General features: G+C 35.0%; 1 protein-coding gene and 1 long non-coding RNA gene across 5 annotated transcripts; both read right to left on the bottom strand.

The window, feature by feature from the left end:
- Positions 1-2,436: 2,436 nt before the first annotated feature.
- On the bottom strand, positions 2,437-3,202 carry LOC122595061. Its single transcript, XR_006323187.1, has 3 exons — positions 3,046-3,202; positions 2,809-2,903; positions 2,437-2,538 (listed from the first exon to the last, which is right to left on the bottom strand). It is a non-coding gene; the product is annotated as an uncharacterized LOC122595061 (long non-coding RNA).
- Positions 3,203-4,723: 1,521 nt separating this feature from the next.
- On the bottom strand, positions 4,724-18,150 carry LOC122595198 (nuclear pore complex protein NUP205). Of its 4 annotated transcripts, XM_043767529.1 has the most exons (46): positions 17,772-18,142; positions 17,075-17,170; positions 16,819-16,893; positions 16,628-16,732; positions 16,404-16,514; positions 15,745-15,904; positions 15,302-15,387; positions 15,051-15,173; positions 14,767-14,967; positions 14,538-14,627; positions 14,243-14,404; positions 13,947-14,063; positions 13,650-13,856; positions 13,381-13,482; positions 13,161-13,295; positions 12,929-13,059; positions 12,736-12,855; positions 12,513-12,633; positions 12,182-12,379; positions 11,912-12,030; positions 11,318-11,468; positions 11,116-11,228; positions 10,944-11,025; positions 10,774-10,860; positions 10,605-10,682; positions 9,857-10,054; positions 9,676-9,768; positions 9,478-9,591; positions 9,215-9,385; positions 9,069-9,124; positions 8,908-8,980; positions 8,618-8,808; positions 8,407-8,533; positions 8,141-8,218; positions 7,489-7,653; positions 7,187-7,357; positions 6,958-7,095; positions 6,752-6,895; positions 6,481-6,588; positions 6,279-6,383; positions 6,064-6,201; positions 5,886-5,986; positions 5,690-5,809; positions 5,452-5,581; positions 5,236-5,357; positions 4,724-5,134 (listed from the first exon to the last, which is right to left on the bottom strand). In XM_043767529.1, exons 1-45 carry the CDS (start codon positions 17,910-17,912, stop codon positions 5,274-5,276), a joined length of 5,616 nt encoding a protein of 1,871 aa, XP_043623464.1. In that variant the 5' UTR covers positions 17,913-18,142; the 3' UTR covers positions 4,724-5,134; positions 5,236-5,273. The 4 variants fall into 4 exon arrangements, with proteins under 4 accessions (XP_043623464.1, XP_043623465.1, XP_043623463.1 ...); XM_043767530.1 differs by having other exon boundaries at positions 4,724-5,357; positions 6,279-6,374; XM_043767528.1 differs by having other exon boundaries at positions 4,724-5,357; positions 17,772-18,141.
- Positions 18,151-18,265: the final 115 nt, after the last annotated feature.

Below are 18,265 nucleotides of genomic sequence, written 5' to 3'. Positions count from 1 at the left end.
GTAGCCAAAAGAAAACCAGTCACACATGAACCTGCTTCGATTGTCCATACTGTGAAAGCTAGATTTTGATGTTTCCCGAACTTTCACTTGAAAATGCATGCATCGGGATCTTCTTCTGTCTAAATATGTTCTTTTAGGATTTCGTCTCACGTGCACCCTTTTACTTTGTTGGACTGTTTGAATGGGTACATAAATCAACTTTGGTCAATCTATTCGTAGGTGATTTGGTTGAAACAACCTTGTCTTATGGTATTATTCTGTTTTGTTTATGAATAGGCGGTGAAGCTGAAGTGGAAGTAGGATCCGTTTCCAAGCTCCCTGCTGAAGATTCAACCAGTGAGTGCCGCTTCTCCTGACAATTCACTCCACTCTTTTAGTTGTTGGTTTTCACCATTTGCTACCAAAATTTCTGGAATTAACTTACTCAAACGCAATCTTGGCTTGCGCTGGTACTGTATTCATTGGATATAGTCCAACATTAGTCTCAAACCCGCAGCGTCATTCTAACCCATTTTGAGTAATTTGATTTCTTTATATACAATTTAACCGCAATCAACATATTGATAGTTCAACAGATTGAAATTACCGATTCTTATGGTGTTATTGTGTTGGTTAATGAATTAATTACCAAATCTGAAGTGGTAGGAGGATCTGTTCTCAAGCGCCCCCGTGTGGATCTTGGCGAAGCAAGTCAAGTTTTTGTCGGGAATGTGAACCCTGGACAAGATTTATCAACAACTGGTGAGTCTGCTTCTACCAACAATTGTATGGTTGAGTTCCATCATTTAATTGCGAAAATCAACCACAATGTTTGAAATTTTCGGATTAATCTATTAAAAATGCAAATATGCAATCCTACAAGTTAAGTTTAAGTATTGTGATGTCAGCATTTTATTGTGATGCAAACCTACAATATTCGTTGTGATCACTTGTATTTCACTTAGGCCATTCCCAACGCTCATATTCTCAAGCATTTTCTCATCTTTTTCTGGAAGTATGCATTGGCAATGACATTTTCTGAAGCATTTTCTGGAGAAAATCTCCTCTTATATCCTTGTGAGAAAACAGGAGAAAGAGCTCAAGTGGGCCAACTTTTGTTTTCATCCACAATAATAATACTAGGGTAATAAAAAAGTTTGTTTATTTTTGAAGGATATAATAAATAATTTGAGAAAGAAGTGAGACAAAAAGTATGGTTGGTAGTGATATTTTCTGATATTGAAAAGGAAAATTAAGTGATGTGGCACTGATGTGGCAGTGAAAAAGAGGTGAGAAAAATGTTAGGGTTGGGTAAGGCCTTAGGACTTTGTACATGCGTTGTGTGTAGGCCGCATGCTATGATAGTCTCGCACACAACATGTCAGATTGATTTTTATTTTATTTTATTTTTTTAATTTTTTTGTGAGAGCAAAACTTTTAACCCGTTTTGATTGATCTGGTGGTTAAAGATATTAACTTTACTCTAAGCAAATTTATTAACAATTATGAGATGTAAATATGTAATGACTTGGCTATTGTTTTGTTGCATTAATAGGTACCATAGAGGAAGTGAAAGGAGACGAGAAATTAAAATTAAGGGTCAAAATTCACAGCTTAGCTTTAATTTAAATCTTGGCTTTTGATTTTAATCATATGATCGAGGATTTTTTTTTTTTTAACTTGACCCCAAGTTATTTCCAACTTGAGAGGATTTCCACCTGAAAGGAGGAGAATCTGTCTGAAAGAAGGATCTGGGTGGGTCAAGTGAAGTCGTAGTCAACAGGAATTCACTAGCAAACTAGACATTGTGTTATGTTTAGCTTTTCAGTTTTCAATAACATATCATATTTGACCTGTTACATGTATCTTTAAAAAACGTATATTCACCTTCCAAATATGATATTATGGACAAAATCCCCATAAATAACAGTAAAACTAAATCCAGTTAACATCATACAATTGTATCCCATTCTAATCATCAACCAAAATACGAAAATCAATAACACACATTCATAGAATAAAAATACACAAAATCCTCGTATCAATTGAATTCTTACAAAAATCACTGGAAATAGTCGATTTGTCCTTCAGTTTTGTTTGTGATTCTTGTAAGTAAACCCGTATCGGGAAACTTGGCCACCAGAGCTCCCAGTTTATAAATGATGAGTACCTGTCATAATGTCAGTTTTTCTGGAGATTGTTTATCTACAAATCTAAGAAACTATATACCCACTTCCAACGAGTTTTCCACCAACAAACACATTATCCCCTAACTCGTCAAGCTCTTTTCCTACTTTCACTTCCTTCGCTTAAATCAAAGATTTACCTGTCGATGTATGCATATGTGTAAGTATATATATATAAATGTCTCTAGTTTTTTAGTTACTCGGGTTCACAATTCACAATATAGTTATACTGTAAAGGATGTACACATATGTATCTTTAGTTTCTGCAAACAGGAATCACCCAAAAAGTTTCATTATGATTATATGTATTGAAGTAAATAGGGAGTAAGGCACAAACCAGAGCTTCATTGTCAAAGAGCCTCACCCTAGTTGTCTGTAGAAGATTAACAAGAACAAACTGTTAAGCCTATCAATTTAATAAAGTCATTAGCTAAGTACAAACTTGTATAGCTAATAGAAGTTTCAAGAAAGTTAGTTTATCTAAAGTTAAAGAACATTCATCCCCCAAAAATAAGATATATAACTAATTTGCCAATTTTCTGCCCATCCTTCCGATCTTATGGTGACAATGAGTAATCTTTAAGTTCATCAAAAGATGCACAATATCTATAAATAATAGCAGAAAATGCAAAGTTGTGATCACCCTGAAAAAGTAGAAGTAAACCAAGGAGACTGACAGGAGCAGCTGCTATCAGATATCTAGCTCCATAGACTAAACCACCAGTTGCATGGTTGCACCTGTTACATCAATGTTTTAACATAAACTATCAGAACTTACTGAAAGTGTTGAAAGGAAATGAAGGAGTAAATAAACATGCCCATCTCATAGATAACAATATGCAAAGTTGTCAAAGGAAAAGATTACGGGATCAGTACAAACCAAGAAAAACAATTCTGGATCGGGGACAACAGTTTCTCTCTTAATTGGTTACCTTTGGCCTTCTTCTTACCAAGTGAAAACTAAAATATACAGCAAAAAAACACTTGTTTCATCACATGCATGAACAACAAAAAATTCCATCCCGATTTCATAACTGAGTTTTTCAAGAAGACAACCATTTGACATAACTTAATCTTACATCACAAACCTAAAAATTAGTAAAAAATCAACTATATGTACAATTCCATGTGTATATACACGAGAGTAATGTTAATTAGCAACATGAAAAAAGGTTAATTAGTCTCATAGTAAACCGACTCGTAGAAAACAAATTGCCACAGAAGGAGCTCTGAAATTGCCTCACGTTGCTACCTGATTTACAGGAATCAATTAACAGTATATCATCTATAATTTTACGAATGACTAGAAAATAAAAAAGGTAATGGAGGAAACCTTAGTCTCGGTACCGCAATTGGATACTCATTGACTTACCTTGTATGAGCTTCATCTTAACCCCCATCATCTAGGCACCCCGAAGGATCAAACCCACGCATTTAAACTTCACATGTGAGTCTAGGCTTCATTGGTACCTTAAAGGAATTATTTTTGTGTCAAGCGGGGATCGAACCTGAGACCTTAAGGTCATCAAGTATTTTCCTTACCGCTAGACTAACTCTTTGTTGGTGACTAGAATATATATATATAATCTACAAACACAACAACGATACCCAATCTGGCTTGTAGGGTGTGGGATGCCATACTTTTACCCTCGGGTAAAGAGACTCCTTCCACAAACACACAGTTGCTCAACTAGAGTTGTTAAATACACAAGTAATGATAGTTAATGTATCAAAATGATGTTTTTCTTCTTTGATCAGAGATGTTAGATTACCCAAATCAGATCGTCGTCCTAGCTATAAAATAAATAAATAAAAAAACCCAATGGGGCTGATAATAAGGTTTATTTTTAGGCCTATTTAAAATGCTTGTGCCCATTTAGCTTTTTGCTTTTGTGGTGCATATTAGTTAGACTTTTGTTTTTATCATTTGAAATTGCTATTATTCACCCATTTTGTCCCAAAATCACTTTCCACTTCTTTGGTTTAGGTTGTCATAAATAAAAGAGTACTTTCAAAATTAAGCAGATAAATATAATAAAAGATTCAATATTCTTAGAACTGAATTAATACTAAACAAAAAACTCAACAATACTCTTATTCGTATTGTTGTCAACAACTTTGGGACGGATTGATGACCTATCAAGAATCAAGCTTATCAGTCAAGCTCTATGCTTGGATAGAATTATTAAAAACTTGAAGGAAAAAATATAAGAAAATATTAAATAAAGCCCTATAAGGCTTCACTTGAGGTGCATTAAAAATTATATACCTTTCCAATCAAAATAAGTGTACAACTAACAAAACCCAGAACTTAATAACTTTCATCAACTTAAATGTTATGCATCATCAAGTCTTAATATGAAATATTTATCCACTAAGATAAATACGCAAGGGCATTTTTTTCTGGATGAGAAAAGACAATCGCTAGGAGCTACTCTTGGCCTTTAAGCATTTATATTTTAGTATCTTTCTTTCCTCATTAGAATGCTGTATACCTAAGTCGCGTATCCTTGCTATGGACGAGTCAAATACAAACTAGCATGTATTTGACAACAATATAAAAAAAAACTGCGTATTGCTTCCAACATGCCAACACGCGGGATACACATTTCTAACCCATCCGATTTGAGACCCTATTTCAGTCAACAAGATAAAGAAGCACGTGTCACTGAATATGTGACCAATAACATTTTGCACCGCAACAAATTTGAAAAAAAAAAACACATGTAGAGTGAAAATCATTGCATTAACCAAAAAAGCAATTCTTTGAACTGTTAATTTTCTTCTGACATATCTAGTGATGTTCCACTGGGTTCAGTCCCCTTCAACTCTTCAAGTATTCAACAAATAATCCTGGTGACAGATTAGGTGGGTTGGCTTCTAAATCAGTCGCCCAACACAGTCAATGCGCCTCCTGGCTTCCTTTGCGGAGTGGGAAGCTCTAATTAATATTGCATCTATCATTTTATCTGCTCTTTATAAAATTATAAATTAAGTGCAAAGAATATCATACATGATACAAGATTTTAAGCACCAGAGCCAGCCAGAAGACCTAACAGAACATTCGTACCCATTATAATATAGACTTGAGGAAATTTATCAACCCTTTCACAGTCCTAACTTTTGAATTGTCAGTTCCTTCAAAGAACTCGCTAATCTCTGGAACACCTTCAGGTTATGACCCACTTTATCCTGACAAGAACCACACAGGTGACAAGTCATATACTTCTAATATTATAAAGTTGAGAATTTAACAGATTAAAAACAAAGTAATAAGATGCAATACCTCTTTTAGCAATTCAAGTCTTTCTAAAATTGGAATAAGTTTTGAACAAAACGACTCTAGGTCTTCGCCAATTTCTCCTGTTGAACCATATGCAAGTGCCTTGACAGCTTGACTAGAATCAGATATTGAACTTGCAAAGAAAAGTCAAAACTTGTCAGATAAACAATATTATCAACAATCATTATATTTAAAGAGAAATAGTTGATTTGGATAAAATCTCAACCAGTTAAGGGTAAACCTGTTCTGAAAATGGATAAGAAAAATGTTCAGCAAGTTCTCTGCAAGAAGAAGCACCAGAATAATAAGTCGATCCCTGTTTCCAGCCACCCGGCACATTTCTACCATTGCAATGTACCTCCTGCATCAGTAGTCAAAACCATCAAATACCATATAAAAGACAATAAAAATATAATAAGTTCCAGCAACGCTGATACCTTTTCTGAATATTGTCTGATGATGCAACTTGATTTTCAAGAACACACATCTTAATAATTTCATCGACTTCTTGCCGTGGTAGTTCATTTATGTCTTGAATCTGCATCAGAAAATGATTAAGCACAGATGTATGCTAACATGGCAGTAATAGATGAAGCAAATATGAAGACTGGCAACCTTATTAAGTAATAAAGATTTTTCCTCAGCGGCATTTTCAAGAGCGGTGGTCACAGAGTTCAGAAGAAAACCAAGTAGGCTTAAGGTTGGTTGCTGCTGTCCAGCAGGCGCGCTATAATCAGTTGAATTGTTGGAAAGCTGGTTATAACATTGTAGTCAGAAAATTTTGTCAAAAAAAGGAATTTTATATTAACAGTCAATTAATCAATACACACCTGAAGTCTCAAAGATTTCCTTTTAACAAGAAAATACAGGTAGGAGCTAAGGCTAAAGCACAAGCGGAATGCACTTAATTCGGACATCCTCTGTCTCTGAAAATCCTTTGCGGAGTGAGAAAATATGATTAGATAAGATGATGCAGAAGTTTATATGTCACCAATAATGCTCAACTATCACAGGAGAATAAATAGAGCTTACTGTCTGAGCTAAAGAAAGAGATGTTGAGTCACGTGAAAAAAGAGAGTGCATTAACCCAAAAAGTCCTTGAACAAAACCGTACTCGGCACCTTCCTCATAAGGCCAAACCTACAGTGTAAACGACTGATCCATAAGAAACATAAAACTGAGAATAACAGGTGAAAAGTAGCACTAAGTGAGTATATTAAATTATAATTAAAACAGATAAAAAAAAACTATTGTCATTTTTTTCAAACTAAGTATTTAAAAGAAATAGTGCCAGAACGCAAACCTTGCTAAGTATACCAACAACAAGGTTCATCTGTTCCATAGCCAAATCGTCAGCATCAGAAACGTCTTGGCGAATAACTTGATCAAAAAGTAGTTGATGACCTTTGACAAAGTCAACAACTTCACGAACAATTTTGTTTTTCACCTGCAAAAAATATATATGTTGATACCATACATAAAAAATCTAGTAGAAAGCAAGAAGCATACCTCAAAGAAGTCGGTTGTTTCAATCAATGAGGTCAACGAGAAAACTAATCGAAGTGATGGGGAAACGACCATTCTTTGTCTGTGAACATCAGCAAATGAATCTTTCCCAAAATTGCTGTCAAAGCGCCTTGGGTTCCCCTGTACACGAATTTGGCTTCAGTTTTAATAGAAGAAAGAATAAAAAGAAAAAAAAATCTAAACTTTAAGCAGATAAAGAATAGAAACTAACCTTTACTTGCATGTTTTGTGTCATGCATGTCGATATATGTTCAAATGCACCCATGGAGAAGAGTATCTGCGCCCCTGATTTACCATACTTATGGCTAATTCTCAATAGTAAAGCAAGTTCTGCCTCAAGAGCGCACAGCCGCTGCAATGGATCTATTGAGTGCATGCTATCCTTTAAATAGTAAACAATAAATACATTTATTATGTTGACATAAAGGCAACACACACTACCAAATTAAATTATGAATCAACAAACATATTGGAAACAACAAATCGAAGGGAAATTAGACGATGAGCACAAACCTGATATGAAATGTTGCTGAGACTCATGAGACAAGACCTAAGAAAGCCTCTACTTTGAAGTTGGCTTAAGAAAAACTTCTCATGATCGATACAAATCAATGCATCCAGAACAAACAGCGCCATTATCTTTCCAGATTCACTGCCTTGAGTTGCATCTTTAATGGCCTACACATCAGTGGAATTGGTGAACAATGAACTTAAATGCAATTATTAAATAAAGTACTGATGCAATCATTAGTTGGAGTATATAAGAGATGACATATATATTTAAGGGAAAAACCAATATGCTGCTAGAAGCAGGCTGCTTCTAAGTTTCTCACTCACAAACTCCCCCCCTGTTTTTCACGTGTGAATATAAATCTCCCCCCCTACCCCTGAAAATCATGGTAGAAGCATGCTTCTAGTAGCATACTTGTTAACCCCTATATTTAAAGACATGATGACATCAATCAGAAATATAAAAACTGTAAGATCTAATTAAAGAAATGATGACAGATAATTGAAGATGTTTACACTATGTATCTAAATATATGCAAGAGTATATAAATGTGAAACACAATTAACCAGCAGAAACTGAACAGCCAACAGAGACTATTTTTACCACAGTAATATACAACATCTCAGAACATGAACACAAATAGTAGGGGGTTACCAAATCTAATATTGATTGGGCTTCTTTTCTAATAATAGATAAGTTTGCACGTGCCAGCTCAGCCTGATCCTGGTCAACCTGAAGAAATGGAAAAATGTAACCTTCGTCATTCATAAAAAATTCTGGACATTTAAGAATGTGACAAAGTGCTCCAAGAGTTTGAAGTACCCTCCAAAATTTCTATCTCAAATGCCAATTGGTGTACAAATGTACTAGTAATAAATATGTAAGAGTTGATGATAACAAACAATTCATTCTCTCCATACCTTCTCCAGATCCAAATCTGCACTCTCTTGCTCATCCATCAATAATGATTGCAGAACAGTAGTAGGGACATCTGGATCCAATATATGCTGACAATATTGGAGGTAGCTTAAAAGTAATGTGTATTGGCTACAATTTGAATAAATTAACACCACTCAGCATTGATACAGAATATCATAAGCAGAAAAATATTTTCAATAATAATAATCATACCGTCGTCTCAATGCTTCTGATGTATCATGTCTCAGGATTGCCATCATAATCTTATACAAGATAGAATGGCATGCACCATTCGACAGTCGTTTTGTCATTATAACATCAAGGCACGTAACAGTGTCGGAGTTCAGCACACTTGGGCCAACAAACCTCTCATCGCGTAGTTTAGTCATGCATGTGATAGAAACCTTGAGATATATAAAAAAAATATAAGCAGCACTCAGATATATGAGGAAAAACCCACATAAATGTTATGCTAGTAACAGTATGTAAAAAAAATAAAATACCTGAGTTAAAATCAGTGCCATCTTTAGCGAACAATCAGGAGAGCTGGAAGCATTTAAAGATGCATCAAGCAACCTATTGGCAAGGTAAAAAACTGTTACAACACGACATTAGAGGGATTATGTATAGCATTAATCAAGAGAGAAAGAGAAGGATGACGCACTGAAACAATATTTCGGATCGATTTTCCATCGGGGACATCCTTCTTGAAGCTGCAATCTGATCAATAGATCATATACATAAATTGTTAATCTAGACAGCAGTGTCTGCCAAACTAATTATAAATCAAAGAAAAATTTGATAACTCACCTCAACAATTTGTGACCAGCTTGTTAACATATGGAGTTGTGCAGCCTGCTCTTCAAGGTTCTTGTTGTGTTTATATCCCCATCTAAGTAACTGCTGCACTGCACTTCTTACTTCATTGAGTTCAGCTTCACTGCCAAAGGAGCTCAGCTGTGGATTGTCAAAATTGCACTTCTGAAGAAAACACAAAAGCAGGGGATACTCAGATAATAAAAGCGGTAAGAAGTCAAAATCAACATAAAATTAAATTAAACCAAAAAAATTACCTGCCAAAGTGTGTCTCGGAATGCATTTAGGTCAATCAACCTATCACCACGTTCTGAGTAGTAATAGACACCTCCTTTTTCTTGAGTTAAAGGGTTCCCAAGTATATCATCAGCCTATCAAAAGAAATTAAAGATATCATGACAATAAAATGACATAAGATTTTTAGATTAACATTAAGATAATAACTTGGTGCTTACCACAGGTCCAAATTTTGTGTGGGAAAGAACCTCTGAATGCTTCATTGTTATATCTGGGCATCTAAACTGAACTATTTCAAGCAAGTCTAACACCTGCCCTCAAAATGCAATAAATTAAATTAAGATTTTACTCATATATAAAGCTAACACATGTCAGTAATACCAAAAGTGTACAGTGTACCTTGCTCCTGCCAATGGCTCTGTTTGCAGAATCTTCAGGACTACCTTGAAGTAGAAGAATATTGTTATCACTGTGGTATCCAGTTTCACCTAGACCAAACAGGTGAGCAATAATGTTGTGACACACATCTCGATGGGTGGGTGATGTCACATTGCCTATGTGCAATTCAAGTGCAAAAAGCTTCAGCAACCAAGCCCTCTGAACCATAGAGAAAAACGCTTGATTTCAGTCAAAATATCAAACAAAAATAAGAATAAACAAGAAATTCCTTTTTTTGGTGGGTTGTGAGTGAGGTGGGGGAAGGTATGGCAGCCAAGTATCTTGATTTGCCACCATAAAACCGTGGTAGAAACAAGAAATCTGCTTCGTGAAGTGTATCAGTCCACAGATACACCTCAACATGAATATTACTATTACTGCGGCATAGATTAATCTTAACTAATCATAAACTCTATGATATTAAAAGATTAATTAACTTTTTGACCTTTTAGATTAAAAAGTGTGTAAAATGATACTTTATAAACACCATTCTGGTATATGCATAGTTGTTTTTCCAGCAAACATCACGTATGAACAATGCAAATATAGATCCAAAGAGTTGAGACAAAATTGTTCAGAGAGAGGGAATGAAATTCTACAAACATTTTAAAACTCTGCATACATATAATTATTATCAAAAGCAGTAATAATTGAGAGTGAACTTTATAACTTTATAGCAATCAGTACACAGAGGTATCCTAATTCAAACCTGATGCAGAGAGCTGATTCGAAGTGACTGGGTGTTATTTCTTTTTGGTAGTGGCGCGAGACCAATGTTATCCAGATGCTATTGCAATGTCAATGCTAAATAAGTCAGTTGTACAATTAGTGGATATATATATATATCCATTTATAAAAGACTGGGGGGTGCCACGTACCTTTACAAAAAAATGATATTTTTTTGTACTAAGTAGATCAATGGTAGGGCCACTTGTGAGTGGATCTGAACATAATTCATAAAGCAGCTGCAGGAGAACACAACTTGTCTTTATAAGCAACAAAAGACATAGGGTGTTAAAAAATATCTATATATGGCTGAAATAACAACCTGAAATCCAAACTCATGAAGCATTGAATTAATATCAGGCTTTGGTAGCATTTCCAGAGTATCAAGAATAACCTTCAAACAACTGATACCACAGATATAATTTAAATAACACAATAGATATGACACAAATAAGTTGAAAATTACATATTCCAAAGTTTTATTATAAAGATACCTGTAATTAAATTTTGGCTGTAACACCGTTCTTTCTACAGGAGAATCAAGATCAAACCTCAGCAAGAAATGTGTTATGTTGGGGGCTGGGCGACTAATATTATCAATGAGAAGCTGCAAAACAGAGGAAAATAATTTAATTTAAATTGAGTTTCCAAATCATCGGGGGAAAATATAAACAAGGCAAGGACAAATATACTAACTTGCATTATAAGCACACCCGGATCATCAGAGCTGTTTTCTATAACTTGACATCCTTCTGATCTCAGCTCTAGACAAGCAGCATAATCTTCAACCAGAAGACCAGCAGAGTTGGATTTTAGTAGTAACGGTACAAACCCAACCATGCGAGAGCTATCACATGCAAAGAACAAGGTTACTTTTTGGTCACATATACAACTGACAAAATAGGAAGATTGGATAGATTGGTCAATTGTACAAAACAGGTTAAGCCATTAAAGTCATTAAGGATAATTTAACTGCAGAGATAGGGCTGACCAAGAAACAGTTTGCTGTACTTTTCTTTTGAGCTTTCATCAACTAATGTTCTATGATAGCAAAAATCATGCAGCTATGATGATAAGCCAAGTCGTCTGACATAAAACGTCTTAGAAAATCTTTTTTTGCATTATAATAAAACTCTGCCTGTTTTGGCCTGCCCATTTCAGGTTTCACTGATATTATTATTTGACCCATTAAAGAAAATAAGTAACCATTTACCCATAAATCGGTCGCAATTACCGTAAAGAAGATAGCAAAATAGAAATCAGAAATGTTAGTAAGGGACTATGGGATACCTCAAGATGCTCATTAGTTTTATGGAGAGTTGTTGTAATTGTGGATGAAAATCATATCTGATATATTCCAACAAGGCTACAATCTGATTATGATCTTGAGAAAGAATAACATCAAAAGGCTGCACAGGAACAGACAATGTAATATGTTAGTATATTTAGCCATATAATAATAAGATTATATGATTGCAATGAAGTTAGATATTGTAATGGTATTATCAGCACAACCAAAATACTAAAACTTTCAGCCTCATAAATTTGATTCATGCTAACCTGGTATAAGGGACGCCAAAAATCAGAAACTAATAAATCCCTCTCCAAAACCAGAATTATAATTTCCAGAGATAAGAGCACAGCTTTTTCTAAGAGTAAACCGTAAGTCCGATTGGTTCGGTCAGCAATTATGGCATCCACTCCGGGTAAAAGAATACCCATAATATTTCGAAATACAGTCTTCCCGCTCATAAAATCCTGCAAACATCACAAATGAGGATATAGATGTGGACATATACAGAATCAGAAAACCAGATACACAAATGAGTAGCATATACACCAGATATAGTGACTTGAAGAATAATTCAGATAAAAGAACAAACATACTTACTTTGAGCAATTCTATGACAGGAAGCTGCATCTGGAGCGGAGTTGATTGTGGTGCCATGAGCTGAGTTTGACTTGCCACTATGTCAGCATCTTCATCTTTTATGTCATACATACTCAATATCCTGCATTTATAGAGGGTATAAGTATCAATATCACCATTACTCAGTTACTACAAGAGTTATAACAACCAAAATAACTATAAAACACTTGAAACAGTACCATACATTTGAAAATGTTGAAGACATGCAACACCCAACTGCCATTTCTCAGAAGGGTCTGCATAGGCCCGCTGCGAAAATGGCCCAAACACATGATCATATATGAACCGAAAGATGCCTATAAACCTGCCAAACATTAGAGTTAGGTATGACACAAGTATTATGGACTGAGAAAACATTGAACAACATGAAACATTACCTACGTCCCCTATCCGCTGCATCCCTTTCTTCAGCAATGAGAGCATTTAACAGATTAAGAAATGAGATTGTGGATGGATAATGCTCACTTCTTGCTTCTACTTCATTTAACTCAAATCTCATATCATAAACCTGTCAGGGTCAAATCATTATCAAAGTGTGTAACTTGCAATCCAAGGTTCTTGTTTTTTTGTAAAGTATTAGCTAGTTTTCATCATATATGCAAGACCAACCTGGGAACCCATTATTTGGCCAGCTTGAGGTCCAACTACTACTGGTAAATCATACTGCTCAAGGAAACCCCAAATGGTATCTTTCAGGTTTGGGGAAACATGAATAAAAGTTGATATTGAATTCCGCAATGCCCCCTGCAACACAACAAAAAAACATTTTAAAAGATAGTAAACAATCAAATTCCAAATGAACATTTGAGTTTCGTAGAGATAAACCAACCTTCAGATACGGAGGCACATTTTCGTAACTAAGAAGCTTAAATAATGGTTCAATATCAGGAAACCATGTTTTTCTTTCAATAGGATTCCCATTTTCCAAGACCTGTCAACCAACATTGTGACCTACTTAGTCAAGTTCATGTGTATGAGGTAAACTTTTTGTAGACGTACGAGGTAAATTATTAATATGATTACTTTCTGCCATTTTAAAAACAAAACATAAATGTAACAGAAACGAGACCAGCTCTGGCCAAAAAAACAACTACACACCTTGCGAAGAACACACAGATAAGCAACCAAAGCTTTTGCATCTCCCTCTTGTATTTCTGGTAATATCGGGCCACCACTTTGAGATGATTGCTTGAATTTCTCCTCGTAAATAGACAAACAATCAAACAAAGTGCTCCAAGAAATAGAGCGAAATGTTCTGCCCTGCAATAACTCGTACACTTTGGAAGCCCCCTCCTCACTTGAAGCCTAAAAGATGATGCGTCAAACAGATGGACAATACATAATAGACCATAAATATGTTGTCAATATTAAAAATATAAGCCAAAATATACCTACCATTGTACTAAGCATCTTCAAAAATGCCACAAGTGTCTGAAAATTAGTGTGATCCTCCCCAGCAAACGTTACAAATGTCCATATAACATCATTGCCAGATAACAGTTCAGGTTCTTTCTGTAGTAAGACCAAAAAGAGTAAAGAGCACTGCTATAAAGTAACTTTTGAGTAAAAAATTGATAGTGGAGTTGAACACATGAAACGACAACTAGTACTACTTGACATGTATACTAATAAAAATAACTCCAAATCTATGTAGATCTTTGGTTGAGAACCCAATAATATAGTATGCTAACCTCATATATTTCACTAACAAACTCCAGGAGAGAGACAAAAGTTTGAGGGAAAGATTCAGAAGCTTGTTGAGAATGCTTGTTACCATCCAAAACAAAATCATGTGAACCAGACATTTTGTATGGACTGAGAACGGTCATGGCCTGCTCCTTTGTTTCTTTCACCTTAGAAAAAATGTGAAACCATCAGCTCAAGCTCAGAGATGACATTTCCTTATGACTCAAGCTCAATAGACTATGTGTAGTGTAAATGACTTTAAAGATTTAAAAGTCAAAACGTATGATATATATAACTAACCTTGTCTCTAGCAAGTGGATGCGAAAGAAATGATGTTATCAGCTTGTGTAAGTATGCGTTATACATGTAGATCATATCCTCATCATCATTCTGGACAACAAATAACCACATGAAGGTTATATTCCGAAATAAATAAAGATATAATCATATAATACATACATGAAAGTATGAAACTATGTTTTGTGACTTGCCAATTGTAATTACAAAAAAATTTAACATGGAAACATACCTGATAGGATGGCGTTCGAAGAACTGAGTTAAGAAAAAACTGGAAAACGTTGCTCGAGAAAACAACTTCAAGACATGAATTAATTCTTCCGTCGTCCCTTGAATCAGTTGTCTCTTGTATTATCATCAAATGTACAGCCCATGCAAGTCTGACACAGACTATGCAGCCCTCAACTGTGGGATCATTCCCTATTGCCATCACCTATTGAAGAAACTCAGCTATCACGTTCCCAATTATGGTGAAAAACACATTAACAGCAGAGAACTGAGAGATTTTGCACTCACGGTTTCATGGAATTCATGCCTAAAGGATGTATCCTGAGACAAGATAGACATATGGTCCGGTGATGCACCCAGTGCATCTGATATTAAAGAAATTATAAGAGAAAAAAGAAGACTATATGTGATCTGCAAACAAAGAAGAAGAAGAAGAAGAAGAAGAAGAAGAAGAAGAAAAACAATCAGTTAGCAAGGCAGCACATACAAGATGTAAAAAAAGTGTAATGCAATGCGCAATGGGTACTACATAAGAATACCTGGTTCTTTACAATGTCAGTACTGCCGCTGGTATCCCCCACACTATCTTTTAAAACTGTATAAATATCTTTAACATCTTTCGGGCCTGAAAACAAAGCACTCAAGTAATCAAAAATATATCCTTTATGTGAAAGTACAACCAGATAGCAAAAGATCCACCCTCACTTCATGCCCTCGCCAGTTAAGTTTACACACTGATAGGACCGAAAGATGAAAAACTGAGATAAAACGGGAAAGAACTGAACAGCAAAAAGCAAGGTTGTAAATATCGCTTTTCGGTATCGTCTCGGTCGACCACCGATAAGCGATATACCAGGGATATATCGGATTTATCGAGGATATATCGGGAATATGTCATCTCGGTCGACTACCGATAAGTGATATATAGCCGAGATAACTGAGATTTACAACCATGCCCAAAAAGTATTAAAAGATAGCTTACTTGCACGTACAACCAACAGTGATAGAACAAGACAGTGACCAAGAATGAGCCTCTCCCTACAAACAACAGCTCGTCTTTCCACAAGAGCACCCCTCGAGTCAAGAATATACCGATCAGAATTGGGCCCACCCAAACCCGCTGGTTCTTCTCGATTAAGTTCCTAAAAGTGGAAACAAATATTGTGATAGATATCAACCATGAAATAACCTAAACTGATATGACATTACTTATGATAGCAAAGTATGTAACAATAACAGTCTTCTCATCTCCAAACAACAAATTTACTATTGCTAAACTAGTTCTGTTTCCCAGTTCCAAAGCTGACTTTAAGACTAACTTTACCCAATTAATCTTGAAATTATTTTTATATTTCAAGAGAAAACAACCATCATAACTTAACTGTTGTAACTAACGCAATAAAATAAGGGTGCACTAGTAGAGATATATCATGAATGGAGAGAGCAGAAATTTATTCACAGATAAAGAAACAGCTTCATCGACTAAAGATAAATACATAAAAAACATATCCGCATATAAAAATAGCCTTACAAAGTAAAAAGAAAAAATAAATAAATAAATGTGAAGCTACTCAAGATAATATTGCCAACGCATCCATCAATTGCCAACATTTTTAAAAATCTTGTCGATGAAAGGAGTACCTTTATAAGAGATATTAGTCGCTGTCGAAGCCCACCGTTAATAAGATCTTCAACATATTTTAAAATGTCAGCTTGAAGATCAACCTCAAGTCCCTGATCAAGCACAATTGCCTACAATACATGGACAAATGACATAAATTATGTATGGCGTAATATCAACAACATCCGCCAACTCCAAAGTAAAAAAGAAAAGATGGTGTGGGAGATGGAAGATTAGAGAATACCCGTAAAAGTGTATACAAAGCCGTTATTAAATCTCTTCTCTCTGTATACCAAAGCCCTGCTGTAAGACGTAAAATATCCAACGGCCCTCTTCCTTGTAATCCCCACTACAATAATGTGATGCATTTATAACAATCAGATATGTAAATCCAACTAAAAGTACCAACTAAATAAACAGTAAAAGAAGGTCTACCTCCTGATTAGCAGAAACAAGAAGCCGCACACAGTCTATTTCATTGAGGTGGAGATCATCACTCAGCTTGAGAGCCTAAATTACATGTGTGGTGAGATTTAGGAAACAAATGACAGACTACTTAAGCGTGGACACTTAATTAAATTGCTCTGTAACAAAACGTTTTTTTCCCAACTTTGTGAACATTTACATAGAAGCCAAGTTCTGTTCTAAAATACAACTTAAAGAAAGAAATAGTTATAGCATGAGAACTAACAATCTGCACATCTTGATCGTCAAGTGGGATTGGCCCTGAATTGGGAAGCCTAACTTCTTTCAACTGAACTTGTGCTCTGTCTGAAGGCTTTGGAGGCTACATGTGACAATTTTTAAAAAAAAAAATTATATATATATAAAACTAGCATGATACAAAATCGACGAATATTAGCATACAAACCTTCCTAATGTACATTACATTCGCTTACATCAAAATATACTCGATAGTTATTATGTACCGCTATTCCGCTAAACTCAATGGTTATTTACATGATTCTGCATAAATGTACATTACATTCGCTTACATCTATATATACTCAAACTTTCAACATTCCCTCTTTCTAATTCTTTTTATGTTCGTTTACAGTCGAATAACACTTGTTCCTTTTTGCAGATTCTTTTTCCAAAATATCAAACTCCGGAATTCAATGCATTCCACATATAAGTATTTGTATACTCACTAAAATAGGGTTTCTTACAACTGAACACTAGCTTCTTAACCATATCGTAACCGATATGTTAAAAAAAAAAAAAATCCTACTTTTCAGTCACATTACAAATTATCATGTGTATACTCCCATCAATACTTCACAATTACTTAAAACACATACAAAATATTTTCAAAATTTGTAAAATCAAAAAAACACTAAACAATACATATATGTGTATATATGTATAGAGAGAGAAAATAATAGTACCGGAAAAGACAAGAGAGTACGGAGAGAGGGAAGGGAGTGACGAATAGCGTGAATGAGTTCAATCCTCTGTGACGGAGAAGGAGTGGTGGAGACTAATAGCGTCGATTCAATGGTGGATAGTAGCTGCTTAGCTGTCACCATCGCCGCCGGCGAAGTAAGAATAATTTTGTGTGTGGTTTTGAGAAAGGCGGGAAAAGAGCCCTAATTTTTTGCCTCAGGGGTTTTTCTTATTGAAGGTCTGGGAAGGGTTTTGAGAGTGTTGGTTTTCCAGTGGCTGATGCTGATTGATTGATTGATTGATTGATTGATGGTGGTTTTAGTTTTTAGGAGAGTGTTTCGTTACGGAGTATTTTTAAAACCAAAAATAAAACAAAGTGCCTAAAATATTTGATTTTGATTAAATTAAAATTGAAAGAAGATAGTGTTTTATATATATTTTTTTTCCTAGCTTAAAAATTAAGCACTTATCATATTAATTATTTTAAATTGTTTTC

The sequence above is a fragment of the Erigeron canadensis genome, chromosome 4, assembly GCF_010389155.1.
Source record: "Erigeron canadensis isolate Cc75 chromosome 4, C_canadensis_v1, whole genome shotgun sequence".
Lineage (NCBI taxonomy): Eukaryota > Viridiplantae > Streptophyta > Magnoliopsida > Asterales > Asteraceae > Erigeron > Erigeron canadensis.
This window is presented reverse-complemented; position numbering and strand designations above follow the sequence as displayed.

Excerpts from the sequence above, each read along its gene's own strand:
- LOC122595198 (XM_043767529.1), bottom strand. The coding sequence starts at position 17,912 with ATGGTGACAGCTAAGCAGCTACTATCCACCATTGAATCGACGCTATTA. Across the intron at positions 9,769-9,856 it reads GAGCCATTGGCAGGAGCAAG|GTGTTAGACTTGCTTGAAAT; the intron begins GTACACTGTACA and ends TTTTGAGGGCAG. Across the intron at positions 5,810-5,885 it reads TCAGACAATATTCAGAAAAG|GAGGTACATTGCAATGGTAG; the intron begins GTATCAGCGTTG and ends CTACTGATGCAG.